This window comes from Plasmodium fragile (assembly GCF_000956335.1).
Source record: "Plasmodium fragile strain nilgiri unplaced genomic scaffold supercont1.64, whole genome shotgun sequence".
NCBI lineage: Eukaryota > Apicomplexa > Aconoidasida > Haemosporida > Plasmodiidae > Plasmodium > Plasmodium fragile.
The window spans coordinates 1-17,285 of record NW_012192644.1 but is presented as its reverse complement, the minus strand read 5'-3'; the positions used below and the strand labels follow the sequence as shown (position 1 = coordinate 17,285).

Here is a 17,285-nt window from a genome sequence, read left to right as displayed (position 1 = left end):
ATAGATATACCTCGTGTCCCTCGTGCACGCACGCACACACACACATATACACCATTGTGCGAGAGGGGATCCAATTTGTGGGTCTACTAGACCATTTGACACGCACGCTTCTCTGCGCATTTTTGTGTGGTGGGGCGTGTTGGGGGCTGACAGCCGACCGACCAACCGACATAACTTTTTGCCGACACAACGTTTGGCCAACACAACTTTGTGGCCAACTGACCTCTTGGCCGAATTGCAGTTTTTTTTTGAGTTTGCCGTTTGGAGTTCCGGAGTTTGTCTTTTGACGTTTGTCTTTTTTGAAGTTTGTCTTTTGAACTTTTTCATTTGAACATTTTCATTTGAACTTTTCCTTTTGAACTTTGTCCTTCCGGCATTTGTCCTTCGGCATTTGTCCTTCGGCATTTGTCGTTCGACGTTTGTCGTTCGACGTTTGTCGTTCCACGTTTGATGTTTTAAAAATTTGTCTTTTAATTTTTCCTTTAAGCGTTTTACCGCTAATTTGGCTTGATGTTTCCGAAAGGGGTGGGGAGGAGTTGAATTTTCCTCCATTTGTAAATTGGCTGCTGAATTGGTATATATACCTCTTTCTTTTTTTTTTCTGTTCTTTTCAATTTGGCCTGGATGGACCTCCTTGCTCTGTAGGCTCGTCAGCAGCTGAGCTTATATATGTGCGTACCTGCACTTCGAATCATTGTTGTAGATGCGTTAAGAGCCTGTTTTTTTTTTCATTTTAATAATTCACTTTTGAGAAGAATTATTATCCTATTCACATTTTCAACTCCCTGTAAAAACGATTTTAACAATTAATGGAAGATTTTTGTTTTTTTCTTTTTTTAATGTTTTTCCCACCACGTGTGTGCATGTTTATACCAGTGGGACAAACTCTTTTGTGGGGAGACTATTTTAACATGGCAGAGGTGCGTTCTTCCCCCAAGGGTTTTGATCCAGCAGAATTTTTTTTTTTTTGTGGCACAAATCAGATGACTAGGTGTGACTTTACGCATACGCTTATAGCATAGTGTAGCAGGCTTGCCCCCATAGTACATGTCGCTTTTCCACATAAGTGCACTTATATATGTGCTTACAGAACTTTACTTTTGAGCAAGTAAAGAAAATATAGTGTACCCCCCCTCCTCTCATCCCCTGTTTTATTCATCCCTGTACGACCATTTGCGCGAAGTGGCATCAGCTGACGTTGTAAATTTTTTTTTTTTTTTTTTTGCATAGAGTGTAGATGGGCGCTTCGATTTGAGAAGGGAGGTTGGCCTTTTCGTGTTTTCAATTTCTCCCAAGTTTGAGGGAGCACCCCGATTAGGTTAGGCAGAGGTATGCCGTGTATGTGTATACGCGTTGACGAGAATACACATCGCAAGTGTAGGTACCTGCTTGCGTGTTTGACGCGTTCGCCCTGGATTCGTCTTCGTCTTCTTCTCAGTTATGTTCTCATTGTGGAGCTTCCCCCCCCTGCTGATATTGGGAGTTCCAGTTGAGGAAGAGCATTGTTGGGGTGACCTGCAAAGTGGTGGGCGTCCGTATCGAGGAGCCAAATGAGGAAGCTGCTGGTGGAGGCAACACGGGTTGGTAAGCCCACATATTACTACCACCTGCTGCTGCTCCCCCCAGTGGCGCACTGTATTCCTCCTGTCCATGTGCAAAAGATTCCATTTGGAAGCAAAAAACAAAAAGAGAAAGTGGACAAGGAGACGAAGAAGCTTCGCAAATTTTTGAAAATATCTGGTGTGAAAAATGAAGTGCAGTTTGAAGAAGCAGAGGAATCGAACAGCAGGAGTGGAGGCAGTCATGGAGAGAAGGATGAGCGGGAGAGAGATGCTACCCTGACGCATGTGGATTACGAAGCATACGACATGAAGGCACAAGACATTGTTAAATCTTTTGAAAAAAAAATGAAAAAAATATATGAGAATAATTTAAGTGTTGATTTTTTTAACAGTATGGTTGTTGAGAAAGAGAAGCAAAAATTTAATTTATCCGATTTAGCCCAAGTGGTTTTGAAGTCAGCCAAGGTGATTTACTTTTACCCTTACATGACTAGCGACGCGCAGAAGATTATTTATCATTTGAAGATGAAGGACAATACATGGAACCCTACTATGTCTAATGATGGGCAACACATTTTGTTGCATATCCCTCCACTGACGGAGGATGTAAAATTAAAGAAAAGGAAAGAAGCCAAGGAGCTGTTGGAGAAGATCAAAAACGACTTGCGCAATCTGCGTCACAGGATACGCGATGACATTGCCAGGCTTGTGCAGAGCGAGGAGTGGAAGATCGTCGAGCGGAACAAGTTGGACGCCTACATAAAGGGGAAGGTCAAGGCGATCGAGGATATATACACCAAATACGCGGGGGGTGCCGGGTCGTAGAGATGTGCAACGGTTGGAGTGGCCTTGCAGCTTGTCTGGCTATAGCACAGTTAACGCCATTCCGCTGGTCCACCCCTAACCAAATTCCTTTTTTTTTTTTTTTAAAAATCATTGCTTTCGCGATGTAGTGCTGGTTTACCTCGTTCGGGCAGGATCAAATGACACGCTTCACTTCATTGTTTAGGAGGAACTTGAAGGCTCCCTCCCTTTTTGGTCCCGCACGTCGAGGTAGCTTGTGCATTCCCTGGGGATGAGAGAAAAGGAGCAAAGTTTTCAGAACTGCAGTGTGAGCACTGGTTTGCGGTTATGAATAAAGAGAAACGAATGTATGTCTTCGTCTGACACTAATTTTTATGTGTTAAATTTTTGTTTTTTTTTGCACCCGGGGTAGTAGGTCAACATGTGCCTCTTGGTGAAATAATATATATTGTCGCTCTCTCCTGTAACAAGGGACGCAATATGTGAAGCGGGTGACACTGCGTGAGGGATAAGAACACAAGGTTATTACGCTTCGCACCTTTTTTTGTTATTATAACAACCAAAAGGAAATATCCCTCTCACCTGTATCCATGGAAAAATCAGGGACGATTTTCTTCACGTAGGCCAGGACGTCCTCCACGTCGAGGTTTAGCGTCGTCGCGATGTAGAATACCAAGAGGGAGAGAATTTTATCAAGGGAGAAGTAGCTGTAGGGTATAGGAAAAAAAAAAAAAAAATTGTGACAGGGGAATTCATCTCACGGGGGGCGGGGGTGCACATTTCCCCACTCTGTTCATCTTTCATACCTGTGGATAAAGACTTTATTTTGGCCATTTTCAAAGAGGATCTCATCGAGCAGAAATTTCAAATGAGTACAGTGCGTGCAGTCATAATGGTCGTCCAGGTCGATGATGTAATACTCGAACTTCTGTATCGTTGGGTGCGTGGGTGGAGGTGCACACACTGTGGGTTCTCATATGCTCAGGAAAGATGGTGAACCCACGTAGGTATAGATGCACGCCATTGCAGGAGAAATATGACTTACATGTGGGTAAATGATCCTAGCTGTTTGATGTTCTTCTTTGCACCTTACGATTATGATGTCTGCGGCAAGGAGGGGGGGTTCATCGGGTTGTTGCCATTTTACTGCTTTGCGCTATTTGAGTGGTGGCGGGAACTAAGGTGTGCCTCTATCGTATTATGATTGTCTCTCCGCAGTTCTGCCTATTAGGCGCGATGCCACTCTGGTCATTCGGCGCTTCCCCTCCCTGTGTACGCGTAATGCCGATGCTGCTGAGGAGCAGGATGTTCTTGGAGTCCTCGTAGTCCCCCACGTAAACTCTGGTTATGATTTCCCTGAGGCCCCTTTTATATGTCTCCCTTGCTTCCGTCTCCTCGTCGTCGTTTCCCCGTTTGACTTCCGTTGCGAGCAGGCCCACCGACAGTTGGCCCATATGGGTTCCTTCGACGGTGCCCATATTCACTTGTGCTGTTTCTCGTTGGCTGTGTCCCGCATCGTTCGGGAGCAGCTTTCAACAGGGATACACAGTGCGGGGGTGCGGGCACAAAAAAAAAAAAAAAGTATGCACAAAAAAAAAAAAAAATAAACTTACACAAATAAAGTGCCCATATGATGGGAATAAATGCATGATTACTTTAAAGGCGACCGCTTCCTCCCGTCTGGTGGTTCCCTTTTCGTAAAAATTGAAAAAAAAAAGGGCCCAAGGAAATCCGACCCGAAAGTCCTTTTGTGAGCAGTAGACACGTGAGCAGGGGGGTTGAGAGCAGTGGAGGCGGAAAATTGCCGCGCGAAAATTGGTGCGTGAAAAATCGTCGCGGAATTTTCTGCGGCGGAAAATTGCGCGAACGGTTGAGCAGTCGCATGGTTTTCATCATCATCATAAATATAATCAGAGTTTGTTCGAGGTGGAAACAAAATATACGTTTCGTTTCTCCCGTTCAAGTCCCCGCAAGGGTGTACATTTTCATGTATCTGTGTGCCAACATGCTGTGACGCGAGCGAGCGAAAAACGCGAGGAAAATTGGCCCTTCGCGCGCTAGTGAAAAAATACCGAGCAGTGTTGCTGCGGTGTTGGTATCGCGGCGCGTCACACTGCATACCATCCCATCGCGACGCATACGGCCCGAGCGGTAACCTTTTTCAGGGGAAACATACAGCGGACACACGTACACACGCCAGCCAGGCCCAAATTGGCCACGCAAAAAAGGACATATGTATACGTATATATAATAGTCAAGAAGTGGAAATTGCCAGTTCGTCGAAGCCATCCCGGCGTAGCCAAGTGGACGCAGATCGTTGCTGTGTGCAGTAGTAGCCATCGAGCAGGATTCTTCCACTTCATCCTCACCCGTTCACACATACATACGTACGCATACACACACACAATAACACACATACGCACGCATACCGCGGAGACAGAATAAGAACAATGGAGTACTACAGAGGGGAGAAGAGCCGCTGGGTGAACCAACATGATAGGAGCAAAGTACAGAGCAGTAAAGAGGACAATTATGTTTTCATCGATGAGAAATATAAAAATTATTTTGACCACATAAGTGATATATTTGAAGACAAGGTGGAGTACATACTAAAAAAACATTTTAAGAAAAACGAACCGACCAATAAAAATAAATTACTCTGTTTAAACGTGTGTGTTTTGTGGCAGAAGAGGTTTTTAGTTTTGTTGAGCAGAAGCCTCAATGAGTTCGAAGCGTATAGGAAGAAGCACGAGTTGAAGGATGACGAGAAGGGACGGCACGTAGGTGAGGGAGGCGGACAGAAACATCACACTGTTGAAGAGCCAGGGAAGGGTGCAAATGAAATTGGTGAAGACGGAAATGAAAAGGATGGAAATAAGCAATGCACAGAGGAGTTGAAGAGTTTCATTAAAAATGTAAAAGTGGTTGACAACCAAAGCATCGAGGTTGTTTATGATGCGAATGATTTAAGTGATGATGGTAGACCGTGCGCCCAACTGACGACAGACGAAATTTATTACCTCTTGGTGGAGTCAAAAAAAAGTGAAAACGATTTAAAAAAAAATATCTTTACATTTTTGAAATACCTTCCTCTTTTTATCAAGTGTATAGAAAACAAAAGTTTAATCGAAAAGTCCATTTTAGAATCGAAGCTTCTTTTAAATGATACCCATGGGAACAACCCTAATGAGGAAGAGGTTCCCCACTCAGATGAAGTACATGTAAATGTGAATCCTTCGCCTCAGGAAAATTTATCCCCCATCGAAATACAAAACAAGTTAGACGAAATTGTACATTTCGATTGTAATTTGTCAGAAAATTTGGAGTCCATTTTTAAGTCCGGAGTAGGAATACTAGATGTGACGAATGGGAAGAAATTTTGTACCGGTGGGATGGATACTTTGGGTTGTACTCATGGGGGGGATGATGCAGTTAAGGAGAGCATGAACGGGATGGAAAATCGAAAGGAACAAGATGCTGAGACAAGGGATGAGTATTTCCAACAGCATGCCACCTTTAACAGTTTGGCAGATGTATCTAAGAATTTCTTTAGTAAAAAAAATAACAGCTCACTTATTCTACCTCTCTCCAAGATTAACGATTTGTCTCTTATAAATAACATCAGCACCAGGTCGAACCATGATATGAAGGAAGAGCACTCAGAAAGTGAAGCTGCATTTTACATTTACAAAAACAGCATGGATAAACTAAACCTCTACGGGATGGATTTACTCATCAATTTAAACAATAAGTTAATTTACAAAATTAATCACATATATAGTCTTATTCAGTTTTACTCCATGTTAGCGAAGGATGTGTTTAATGAGGGGTAGGTTTTGCTCTGTCCTCACCCAGGCCGCTAAACCTGTTCCTCACTCGTAGTACCTCCGGTGCTCCTTCACATCGTTGGAAATTATTTTGATTATTTCCTTTTTCTTTTCGTCCATTGCTTTTGCCATGTGTGCGTAAAGCCTTTCCCCGTACTTGTTCATTTTTCTGCAAAGCAGGGAAGGGGTTAAACGAGGGTTAGTGCCCCATTCTGAAGGCAACCGAGGGAGGTATATAGCCATTTCTTCCCCCTTTGTCTTTTTTTCCCTTTTTTTTTTTCTTTTTTCCATTTTAAAAACATGCTCACTGTTCCAATTTTTTAGCAATGTAGAGGTTTTCCTCGTTGTAGGGTAGGTAGAATATCTCCGCGTCCTTCTTCTGCTTCGCGCCGCTGTCCACTTTGCTGTGATCGCCCGCGGCGCCATACGCCTTGTCGATCTTTTTGACGATGTCGCTGAGGTCGTCTTAGTGCGTGAAATGGGGGGGAGCGCGTGCATGTGGGTGCTATTACATATGTGGGCGAGCACACAAGTCCGTGCGTGTGCATGTACATGCCTTCATCTCCGCAGGCCCCCTTTTTGCAAAGGAGCAAGACAATTACACGTACATTCAGCAGATATATCCACGTGGTGAATTTTTAAAAAGGCCAAGTTTCCAGCCCCTTGTGTGCTTGCCTTCTCTGGGGGAGAGTCTCTACCGAGTGGGCTACAAAATGGGTGGCACAAAAGAGCATAGTGGACATAAATTTGCGTACAACTATGGTATCTGCGTTCCCAGTGGAATGATTTAGTTCAAGCCGTTTTGCTAATTTTCCATCTGGACGAAGCCCCCTAGGGGGATGCATATATACGGGTACCCCTACCCATCAAATGCCTATTTTTTTTTTTTTTCTCCTTTTGTTATGATTTTTTTTACGTGTCTCCACTTGAGAAGGAACCAGCGGGCAAGAGACTTAACACATGAACACAGAAAATGACATTGTTGCACAGATTGTCATGCAGGTACATGAGATGGTTTGTTAGCATTCCTCTTATCACTGAAACGTATGAATGGAATAGGGACTTGATGGCTTGTTTCCTCTTTGTGACGTGGCTAGCTGTGTCTTCCCCTGTATCTGTAACTTTGAGGTCCTCATTTAATTCTTTAAATTTTTTCAGCAAATTTTTTTGCATGGTGTTTATTCGTTCGCTGTGGGATGGAATGACATAGTGTTTATATAGGGTGATTTATCGTTCTGGTGGTGATGTTGCGATGGTTCTGATATGAAATAGGCGGTGCATACATTGGAAATGTGATCCTCTGTCTGAGGTTTCTACGGGGTGGTGTGCCTGAAGGTGTGTTTTACTCCTTTTGAATGGATTCTTACGTGCACATAGATTCGTGGCGCTTGTAGATGCAGCGGAAGGTGAAGTAAGCAGCTTTCTTTAACAGGACTTTCAGGTAAGTGGCCAGGGTATATATGTCTTCCGCGTACTGTTGAGGAAGTGCAATCGGGGAAGGGGCATAAACGCGAGGAGTAGTATGCAGGGGAGTTGTTGAAATTATGCATACACGGCTTCTTCACTGATGAGGAATCAACTTCTTGCAGCGAGGTCGTGGAGCCGCCGCGCTAGTAATTGAACCCTACCTCGCTGTGTATCTTCCCAACAAGAATGTCGTTTGCACTGGCGGAATGCAGAGCGCGAAGTTGAGCAAAAGTCCTCTCGAACAGTTCCGACACGGTTTCCTTTTCAAATTTAAACAAATGAATGAGCTCCGTTCTGCGTGACACATGATCGGGACAAAATACAAAAGAAGACATGGCCTTCTTGTTCACCATTAGGTCAGTCACAGCGGCTTTCTTGCTCTTTACATTGTCCGCCAATATATTGTTCTTATATATGATATGTGAAAGGTCGTATGAGATGAATAAGAAGTGGTGGTATTTTGGTTGTCTTTCCTTGGGGAAATCTTTGGAACGAGTTTTTTGGACTACGTTACTTATTAGGTGGATAATGTACACACATGTGTAGAGGAAGAACTTCACATCGAGGTAGTCCTTTCGTATAATTTCATTCTCCGCATAGGAGGACGCATCAGGGGGGTTATCTTTCACGATGTTCGATTCACTTTTCTTGCTGTTCTGTTTTATCTTCATCCCAGTGTGTGTGATTCTTTGTGTGCTTCTGACGTTCGTTTTTGTGTCGGACGTGCAGGTTTCGTGTTCTGCCCCAGTGTCGGGTTTAGGGGCACACTTCTGTGGTGCAACCGTCTCGCATGAAGACCCCGCCGGGGCTGGTTGCTTTCCCATTTGCTCGATCCCTTTCACCCCTCTTTGTTGTTCTTGTTCTGCTTCTTTTCCTTTGCGTCTCGCCTCGTTATCAACGAGGCCAAAGGTGAGGTAGTCATCTGGGCTCTCATGCATGCCGGTAGCTTTGGAGAACACCAAGTGGGGCAGGTGCGGGCTTATCATGCGAGAGAGAAAAAAATTTGTCACAATGGAATCCTTCCGTGGTAAGTCCAACTCATATCTTTTTTCTATTTTTCGGAATGTCCCAATTTCATATATGCAGTTTTGCACGAGGGTGAATTTGTCCTGGAGGTTTATTATTTGGTGGGTTCGCGGGGTGGTCGCATTGGAGAAGTTCCCTCCATTCACAGGGCTCACAAGGTTAAAAGGGCTTGCCGGGTTGGATTCCCCTTTTCCATTGTGCGCGTCTTTAGGTGACCTTTCCATTTTCAGGGAGGCCTTAGATGTGTATGCTGGGTGTCTAGCCTTACGCTCCTCAGGATATGGCACCCCCGACACACTTAGTCCTGTTGATTGCCCAATGCACACCCTGATATGATAAACTAGAAGATAAAAAATGAGGAGGTTATTTTTTATTTCTTCCTTTGTGATTAGGTAGTCAATCATTTGTCTGTCTGGCGCAGGTGTTGCTGGTCCAGATTGTCCTTCCCCCCTGTTGGAGCTTCTACACGAGATGGCCCTAAATTTATTGTTAAAGATATACTCATTAGCGTTGAAGACATTTTCGATTTCTTGTCTCTTCTGGCAAATGGAAAGAAGAAGGTTATTTGAATTATGCAAAAATGTTTGAATTTCATCCATGTCTACGTTGGTCTGTCCAGTCCTAATGAGCATGGTGCAGTACGTTTGTACTTTTTTAATTTCTCCCTTTAATTTTTTTTCACCGTATAATAATTTTTCCCTAATTGATTTGAAGCTAATTTTTAATGTTTCCATGAGTTGGTTGTACCTAATGGTGAACTTATCATATTCGTGGTCGTCTGTGTTTTGTTCTAGTATTTTCTCCATCATACATATATTTTTTTTAAAGTGTTCGTAATCTTCCCACTCTTCATTTATCACGTGTTCATATTCCTTCACCAGTTGGGACAATTTTATGGAAGCGTTGTCAAACGTTTTTTTATTTGCTTTAAATTTTTCTTCCAGTTTGATGGCTAGCTCTTTCATTTTTTCTTCATCTCTTTGGATCTGCTCTTCGAACATATGGGCCTCTATTTTTTGGCACCATTTTGTGCATTCTTTTTCGGATCTCATTTTTGCCTTTAGCAGGTGCTCGAATAGAATTTCTTTGAAGCGCTCGTAGTAGGTGGAGGTAAAATTTTGGAAGAGCTCTTTTAGGAGGTCCTCATTGAAGAGTAGTTCATCTGGTGGACATATTTTGGGCACTTGAGGTAGTGCATTCGTTGTCGCCACAGAGTGAGTCCCGTCTGGATTAACCTCCTCCTCATCAAAGTGGTTTCCTCCTCCTTTCACTTCCCCGCTCTGCTGAATGTACTCTTTTCTAATCTGCTCAATGTTTGTCTTTATTGTGCTTTCTTTTTTCTTCGCAGCGTTGGAGGCGTTTTTTCCTGTTTGTCCAACAGTCCGCTCCTTCCTTTTGACGTTTCTTTCTAGACCAGCTGCAATGTCCCTACTAGGATGTAGCAGCCCCATCATGTTACTCTTATAAGTGGTGTAGGCGTGGTACCATATCATTTCTGCGTCGTACGTGTATGTGTGTTTGGGCCCAACTAGCTGTCTGATTATGTTCCTTTCATTGTCATGGGTTTTTATTTTTTGTTTTCCCTTTATATCATCAGTGTGTTTTCCCTCACCTGCAGTTTCATTTATGCCGCATCGCTCGTTAGCCCTACGAAGAGAGAGCGCTTCCTCCCCCTCTGCGCTTATCACCTTGGCTTTGGTCAAAGCGGCGAACAAGAAATCCCCCCAGAGACGTTGGGACTGAGCGCAGAGAGTCTCATTAATGGTTCGAGATTCCTCTTCCGTTTGTATTACATGGCTTTGGAGTTTTTTCTTCGCTTCGTCCTTAATGGTCAGCAACTTTTTCATGAGCAAGTGGTCCTTGCACTGCAGGCATTTCTTCACAACGGAGTTATACTCCCTCAACAGTGTGTCAAAGGTGTAGAGGAACATACTGTTCTTCTCACTGCACTGTTGGACAGACTGATTTATTTTCCTTTCCACGTGGGAGCTCATCAACAGTATATCACTTTTTAACGTCTCCAAAATGGAGAAAAAAGAGAGTAGGAAATAATCGTCTCTCAAATTCAGTATGTTATAATGCGTCAAAATTTTGTTCGTGATTTTTTTGAACACATTTTTGTTTTTGAAAATTTGTGCGATTATTATTTCGTCAGTTTGGTTGTCATTTTCGTGGGTTACTCCACTTGGGTCATCTACCATTCGGTTAACCTCATCAGGGAGGGGGTTGCCTTCCTTTGGGTTTTTGCCTATACTTGGTTCCTCTTGTGAGTAATTTTCCATTTTTACTTTTACGTGTAATTCCCGTTTTGGCTCTAAGTTGTCTCCCACTGGGTTGCTGTCTGCCTTTTTCTCCTTCCCATCCCGCTGCGCCTTTTTGAGAGTTTTTGTGGAAACATTATGCGCAGCCTTCTTTGTGGCCTCCCTGCACAGCTGCCTTCCCCCAGCTGTCGCAGTTGTAGTTGTTGTGGACGTTGCTGTTCCCCCGCCGACGGCAGCCGCGAAGTTGCCCAAGTGGAACAACGTGTGCAGCATGGCCTCCCTGTATAGCATCATTTCTGTCTTTATCTCTTCATACCTTTTGAGGTACTCCTCATAGTGCTGATTCGCATTTTGGTAGATATCGGTGGAGTGCCGTTGGTCGTGTTTCGCTGCTTCCCCCTCTGTTAGCTCCCCCCGCTGTGGGGATAAGAAGCCATTGAAGAACTGGTCAGACGGGAGGCCAACCCTTCTGGCGTACACAGCATTGTAATTATCTTCGAACATGGTAATGAGGCGGTTAAAAATTTTGTTCGTGGATAAACTGTTGAGGTAATTTTGTGAAATGGTGGAGTACACGCAACAGATGTCTTGATAGCTCTGCTGGTGCAGCATGTCACTGAGGAAAATATATTCACATCGGTGATATTTTTCGTACACATAATTATATGTCTTTGTTACGTAATCATTAAAGTGAGTGAGAAAGTCTAGAAAAAATTGTTTTCCCCTTTCCATTTCGGTATTAATAATTTGGGAAGCTTCCTCTGTGCTGAAGAATATTTTTTCCCTCATTTTTGCTTCCAGACACTGAGTACTGTCACTCATTCCTTTTATTACCTTTTCGTGTTTCCTCTCAAAATGGCAAATAAAATTTTTAATTTTTTCATTCAAATTGGTAAATAAATTTTGTACACATTCCCATTTCGCCTTCATGTCTTCTCTTTTTTTATCTACCTCTTTTTTGATCTCATTTAGTATACATTTTTTTGTATTTTCTGAGCAGTCCTTTATGACGCGGGTGCTGCTCATTTGGGGTCCATCCACTGCGTTGTCACTTGAAGGGATGAACTTCTCACGAACTTTTAACTCCATCAAAGTTGTGTAGTATGTAAGATAGAAGTTGTTAATTTTCATTTGTCCTTGTGAGTTCTCTTCTCTTGGTGATGGATTCCCATCCCACTTTAAGTCAAGCGCTTCTTTTGTGAGTCTTTCCGCCTGGGTCAATATTTTGTCCATTTCGCTCTTCAGCAAATTCGCCTTTAAAAAAGTTTCACTTTTTATTTCCTCCATGCAGTTGTCGACCTCTCTGTGGTAGTCCTTTATCAATTTATAAGAATCATCTTCTGCCTTGTTCAAATATCTGTGTGTGCTTTTTATGCGTAGCTTCTTCATTTTTTCTATTGGGTTGTTGATAGCGTTGTGTAAGGAGTGTTTGCTTGTGTATCCCTCATTCAATCCTGAGCTTTCTTGGCTGATTGTTTGCTCAGTGTGGCAGTTCCCTTCGATGTTCACTATATCTGTTGCGTTGTTATACCCCGTCTTGGTGTCTTTCCGTGGTGTCTCTCTCCCATTCTCCTGGTTGTACTGCTCATTCGATTCGTTTTCCTCGTCTAACGTTCCTCCACTCCTGCGCTCCGCATGGGCTTCTACACATTTCATGACTTGTGCAATGTTGTCCGTCTGGTGTGTCACCTGCCTCCCTGCAATTACCTGCTCATAATTTTTTGCCAACTCGTCATTCCTCCGTTCTGTAAAATTACTTTTATCAAAAAAAATTTTTTTTTTTTCCTCAAGGGCGGATACATTGTCCTCCCTCTTTTTTTTATCCTCCAAGAAGGAGTTCATTTTTTCACTGAAATTTGTCTTCTTCATTTTGTCATCACCACATCACTTTGCTTTTGCTCTTAAGCGATGAGTTATTGTACTCGTCGTTATTGCTCACCTGTATGGTAAAGCTAGCACCGTCGTTGTTTGTGTCAGTTTTGTAAGGATCCAAATGGGGGGGCTATAATTTTGGGTCCGCGACAGTGTAAAGCGGCAGTATATAGGACACTTCGGGCCCCTCAAGGATGTGAAATGTCTTCCCTGCACGTGCGTACACACACATATGTGGGGGAATAAGGAGGGAACTCACACCATAACAGGACTGCACCAGATGGGGAGAGGTAAACTGGTGGACCGCGACAAATGATTATTATTTTTCAGCACCATTAAAAAAAAAGAAAAAAAAAAACGCAAATTTGGCAAAATTGCAAATTTGTGCGAATAATTTTACTTACGAAAAAAAGACCTATTCCGAGAGAAGCCAAGCGTGACGGTCTTACCATGTAGACCAGTTTTGCTCAAACGAAGAACATTGCAATTCAACGTTTGGCGCGACTTTAAAATAGGTAGAAGATTACGTATCCGCAAATTGAACAAACGCAGTATACAGAAGCATAAAGAAAGCGTGCCCTTGTGCATATGGCGGAAGGATATCGAACCCGCTGTCTTGCGCACATTTGGACAGAGACGGAAGTGGGGGGAGGAGGAAGACCCGAACCATGCACTCCTTTTAGCGTTTTCCTTTTTTTATATCAAGCTCGATAGTGCATGAGCATATTTGAAGACCAATACGAATGACCTTATGTAGAGGAAGAAACTCTCAACAAAAAAAAAAAAAAAATTCCCTTTATTCAAAATGACAAATGTGCGAGAAGATACGGGTTACTAGTTTTGCACACAGGATTGTGGGATGGACCTTGTGGTATGTTATAACTTAATCTAGGTGACTTGGTTTTTCTTTTTTTTTTTTGGCCTCATCACTGCATTCTATGTCATTTTTATTTTATTTTTTTTTTCACGTGCGCACAAAGGGAGGGAACAAGTGACCTCGTTTTAACGCAAGCTGTTGTGTGGCGGTTGGCGTGCGGGGTTGGGCCCCTTTTCCAGTGGGGCTGATTACGTCCCACACTGCACAATTGCATGAGTGTCCATTCAACGCATTATTGATTCGCGCGGGTGGAGACTCATCATTTTCACGTGTTCACATATTCCCCTTTAAATTTTGGACATTTTGGCATTAAAAATTTTTTGTTCCTTTCACCTTCTCTCCTTTGCTGTCTGACCGCTTAACCCCACGCATGCTTTTACGCGCACTGGTTCCCCAGGGTTATTATTTCCCGTCCCCCTGTTCAGTGAACCACAAATCAGGCCCTTTTTGAGTGGTGTCCATTTTAACAAAATTGAAGTAGCCCTGTTAATTGTTTTCTTTCTTTTTTTTTCTTTCCGCTTTTTTCTGTTTATGGCATCGCGCTGTTTAATTTTGTAACACAGGCTTTTTGTCCTTTGGGCATGAAACAACAAAGACAGCAATTGGATGTACTTTTTTTTTTTTTTTTTTTTTTTTTTTTTCCTTGAGCTTCACTGCATTGTTTTTCGATAAGGCCTAAGGGAAGACACACATTGTAGGGCTTTTAAAATAAACTGTTCCCATTTGCGAGTAACAAATTGCATGATATTACTTCACTTGTTTTTGTTCCTCGCCGTGTTCTTCATTTTGTCTGGCAGGTGTGCACTTTCGCGTTTACGTAGACTGAATACGCGTGCGAGGCACAAATAAAAGGTGTGCGAAGAGTTTTCCTGTGGACAGGCGGGTATACGTGAGTATAACCTATGCGGACCTCTTCACAGCAGACGAACACATTTTGCTTTTTGCAAAAAACGAAATCGAGAGAACGAAAATATGGCTGTCTCAAGTGTAGGGTTTATCGAGAGTGATGATGTAAGCCAAGGTTACTGCTCATGTGACTCCGAGACAACTGCAGGCACTGATACTAGCGCGAGCGAAGATGATGGGAAGGGGATTCAAATTAAGATTAAGAGAGCCATTGAAAATGGTATACTGGATGATGCGAGAAAAAAAAGAAAAAGGAAAATCCTCAATTTTGATGGAAGCTTGAAAAAAAGAAAAAATTTGAAAATCGAACAGGAGGGGTTCAAAATTAACATTCGGAAATTTAGACTGTTTAAAATTGATCACGTGAGAAAAAAAAAAGAGGAAACGCTCCCCCCAGGGAGGAATGACCAGGACGGGTACACCGGGGCTGCTGAGGACAAGGAGGGTGCTTCGAAGTGAAATGGACATTGAGGAGAGGAGCACGCAGCGGGCAACACATTTTACCTCCCTCTTGTACCATTCCGTTTTTGCATCCAAAGTGGGAACTCCCGACACAACAACAACACAAAGAGATATGAATATATATAAATGAAAACCACAACATGGAATAGGAAGTTACCGGCTGCAAACATGCGAAGGGTATGTACAAAAATGTAACTATTTTTTTTTTCCAGGAGGAATATCAAACTGAAAAAACGTGGTCCAAGGGAAAGGGCAGAGCCCCATGCCCAGAAAAACAGGATTGGAGGAAAACCCAAGATGATAAACGACCACAAACTGAAGGAGTGCCATTCGCTTTGTGGGGGGAGACAACCAAAGTGGAATTTGTTGGCTAGCTGCACATTTCTTATGAACAAGCGAAAAAAAAAAAAAAAAAAAAAAAAAATTAATGTAATAGTAACCCCACAAAGTTGCAAATCCATGAAGCTCCAAATCAGGAAGATGAGGAGGAAGGCCACGTACCTGCATGGACAGGACACACCCCAGTGCAGGGAATTTCCCCGTTTTACGCGTTTGCGCACTTGGGGACAACATGCATTCCCGCAAATGGGGACTTCACCAATCAGGCGAGTATGCACACGTTGTGTACGTTTTTTGTGTGTGCAAAAAAGTTTATCCCTACAAGACAGTAGCCAATAGCCAATGAAATACCTAATCAATTGCATTGCGCAACCTTTTCCGTTTCTTTCCGTCTGCCACATTTTAGCCTCCCCTATACTTCCAATGAGGGCGCATTTGTGTCTACTCCACTACTATTAGGTGTACTTCTTCTTACGAAAAGGAACAATTCACGTGTCGGCCGCATTTTATGGCTGCACACAACTGGCGGTGTACGTACAAGCCATGATTCGTACACAAATCCCGATATTTTAAAATTTGTTTTTAATTTTTGTTTATTTTACTGATATGCCTTTATTTTGCCCAATTTTACTTTAACTCGTTTGATTTTTGCTTGGCATCAACAACTCATTTGCATTATTACTAATCGGATTGAACTAGACGCTCAGTAGCCTCTACATTTTGGCCCTTTGAATTGAGCGCTTCCGTGGGTGTATTATTTTGCCGCCTACTGCCTCAAATCACCAGATAATTTTGAAAAAAACAAAAAACAAAAATGAAGCTAAGCCTTTGTAGCGTCCTTTTTGCCTTCGTCTTGTGCTGCCTCTGCGGAGCATCCCAGGGTATACATGAAGAAGAGCAAAAGGGCGGAGTAAAGAACGACCTGGGGAATGTAACAATAGAAGTCCTGCCCGCTGACGATGATGACGATGATTTGGAGTTAACCAATTATTTGTTGGACGAACTGATGGACAGGGATAACGTGGAGAGTGACCAACTGTGAATGGTCTATGGGTGCGGGTGGCTGTATGACGAGGGTACAAAGCTTGCACAGCAAACTTCTAATTCGGGTGTGCAGATCAAACCGCGCTTGCGAAGTGTGTGACCATTTGGTGCTACTAAAATGCATAAGTGACATTAAACCTGAAAGGATGAGATGAAACGGATGGAAACAAGAAGAGGAGGATAACTCGCGTCGGATTCTTGTTTGTGAGTTCCACTTACACTAGTGAAATGTTTTGGGGAAGTGCTTGCCACTATCGCACTGCAGCGTTTTGTAGACCCAGAAATGTATATGACCCGTGGCACGCTCTACATAATATATGATTTATTTTTTTTTCTACACGTGGGCGTATTTGCCAAACGCGTTTAAGAACCTTTTTTGGCAAAATAGTTTTCAACTACGTTTAGGCGCTGCGAGGAATTGGAACTGCGTTTTATGGGGTGGCAACGAGAAGGGGGACCAAGTCCTTGCTTAAAAATAAACTCACATGAGCATGTATATATGCACAGGTGGAAATACCTGCAACGGAGGCGGGTCATGCAGGTAGCTTCGCCCATGCGCCGAATAGCGTTACCTGTGTCCATTGAGGATGCTACGATATTTGCGTTTCCAGGGGTACGCCCTATTATCCGCGTGTATGCGTACGCAATTTTCGCCCTATTTGTCATTGTGTGCATAGCATTGCTTGAACAGGGAATCGTCCTTAACCTTTTTTTTTTTTTTTTAAGGGTAGAAAATAACATCATGACGCAATGTTGCTCTATGTTTATATATAGTCTTGCCCCTTTTTGTTTCCACTCCTTTTTTTCAACCCTTTTTTTTTTTTATCCATTTTACATT

The 17,285-nt window shown here is 42.9% G+C and overlaps 6 protein-coding genes across 6 annotated transcripts; 4 read left to right on the top strand and 2 right to left on the bottom strand.

Annotated features, from left to right (window-relative positions):
* Positions 1-1,550: 1,550 nt before the first annotated feature.
* Positions 1,551-2,387, top strand: AK88_04465 (uncharacterized protein; the record flags this gene model as incomplete). Its single annotated transcript, XM_012482075.1, has 1 exon — positions 1,551-2,387. One exon carries the CDS (start codon positions 1,551-1,553, stop codon positions 2,385-2,387), a length of 837 nt encoding a protein of 278 aa, XP_012337498.1.
* Positions 2,388-2,916: 529 nt separating this feature from the next.
* AK88_04464 (uncharacterized protein) lies at positions 2,917-3,844 on the bottom strand (the record flags this gene model as incomplete). Its single annotated transcript, XM_012482074.1, has 4 exons — positions 2,917-3,073; positions 3,173-3,294; positions 3,412-3,470; positions 3,643-3,844. 4 exons carry the CDS (start codon positions 3,842-3,844, stop codon positions 2,917-2,919), a joined length of 540 nt encoding a protein of 179 aa, XP_012337497.1.
* Positions 3,845-4,816: 972 nt separating this feature from the next.
* Positions 4,817-6,199, top strand: AK88_04463 (uncharacterized protein; the record flags this gene model as incomplete). Its single annotated transcript, XM_012482073.1, has 1 exon — positions 4,817-6,199. One exon carries the CDS (start codon positions 4,817-4,819, stop codon positions 6,197-6,199), a length of 1,383 nt encoding a protein of 460 aa, XP_012337496.1.
* A 39-nt stretch (positions 6,200-6,238) lies between these two features.
* AK88_04462 (uncharacterized protein) lies at positions 6,239-12,816 on the bottom strand (the record flags this gene model as incomplete). Its single annotated transcript, XM_012482072.1, has 6 exons — positions 6,239-6,362; positions 6,502-6,658; positions 6,802-6,899; positions 7,110-7,382; positions 7,561-7,667; positions 7,822-12,816. The coding sequence occupies 6 exons, from the start codon at positions 12,814-12,816 to the stop codon at positions 6,239-6,241; spliced, it is 5,754 nt and encodes a 1,917-aa protein (XP_012337495.1).
* Positions 12,817-14,668: 1,852 nt separating this feature from the next.
* On the top strand, positions 14,669-15,061 carry AK88_04461 (uncharacterized protein; the record flags this gene model as incomplete). Its single annotated transcript, XM_012482071.1, has 1 exon — positions 14,669-15,061. One exon carries the CDS (start codon positions 14,669-14,671, stop codon positions 15,059-15,061), a length of 393 nt encoding a protein of 130 aa, XP_012337494.1.
* Positions 15,062-16,217: 1,156 nt separating this feature from the next.
* AK88_04460 (uncharacterized protein) lies at positions 16,218-16,445 on the top strand (the record flags this gene model as incomplete). The annotated part of the gene is made up of 1 exon (XM_012482070.1): positions 16,218-16,445. One exon carries the CDS (start codon positions 16,218-16,220, stop codon positions 16,443-16,445), a length of 228 nt encoding a protein of 75 aa, XP_012337493.1.
* Between the last annotated feature and the right edge of the window lie 840 nt (positions 16,446-17,285).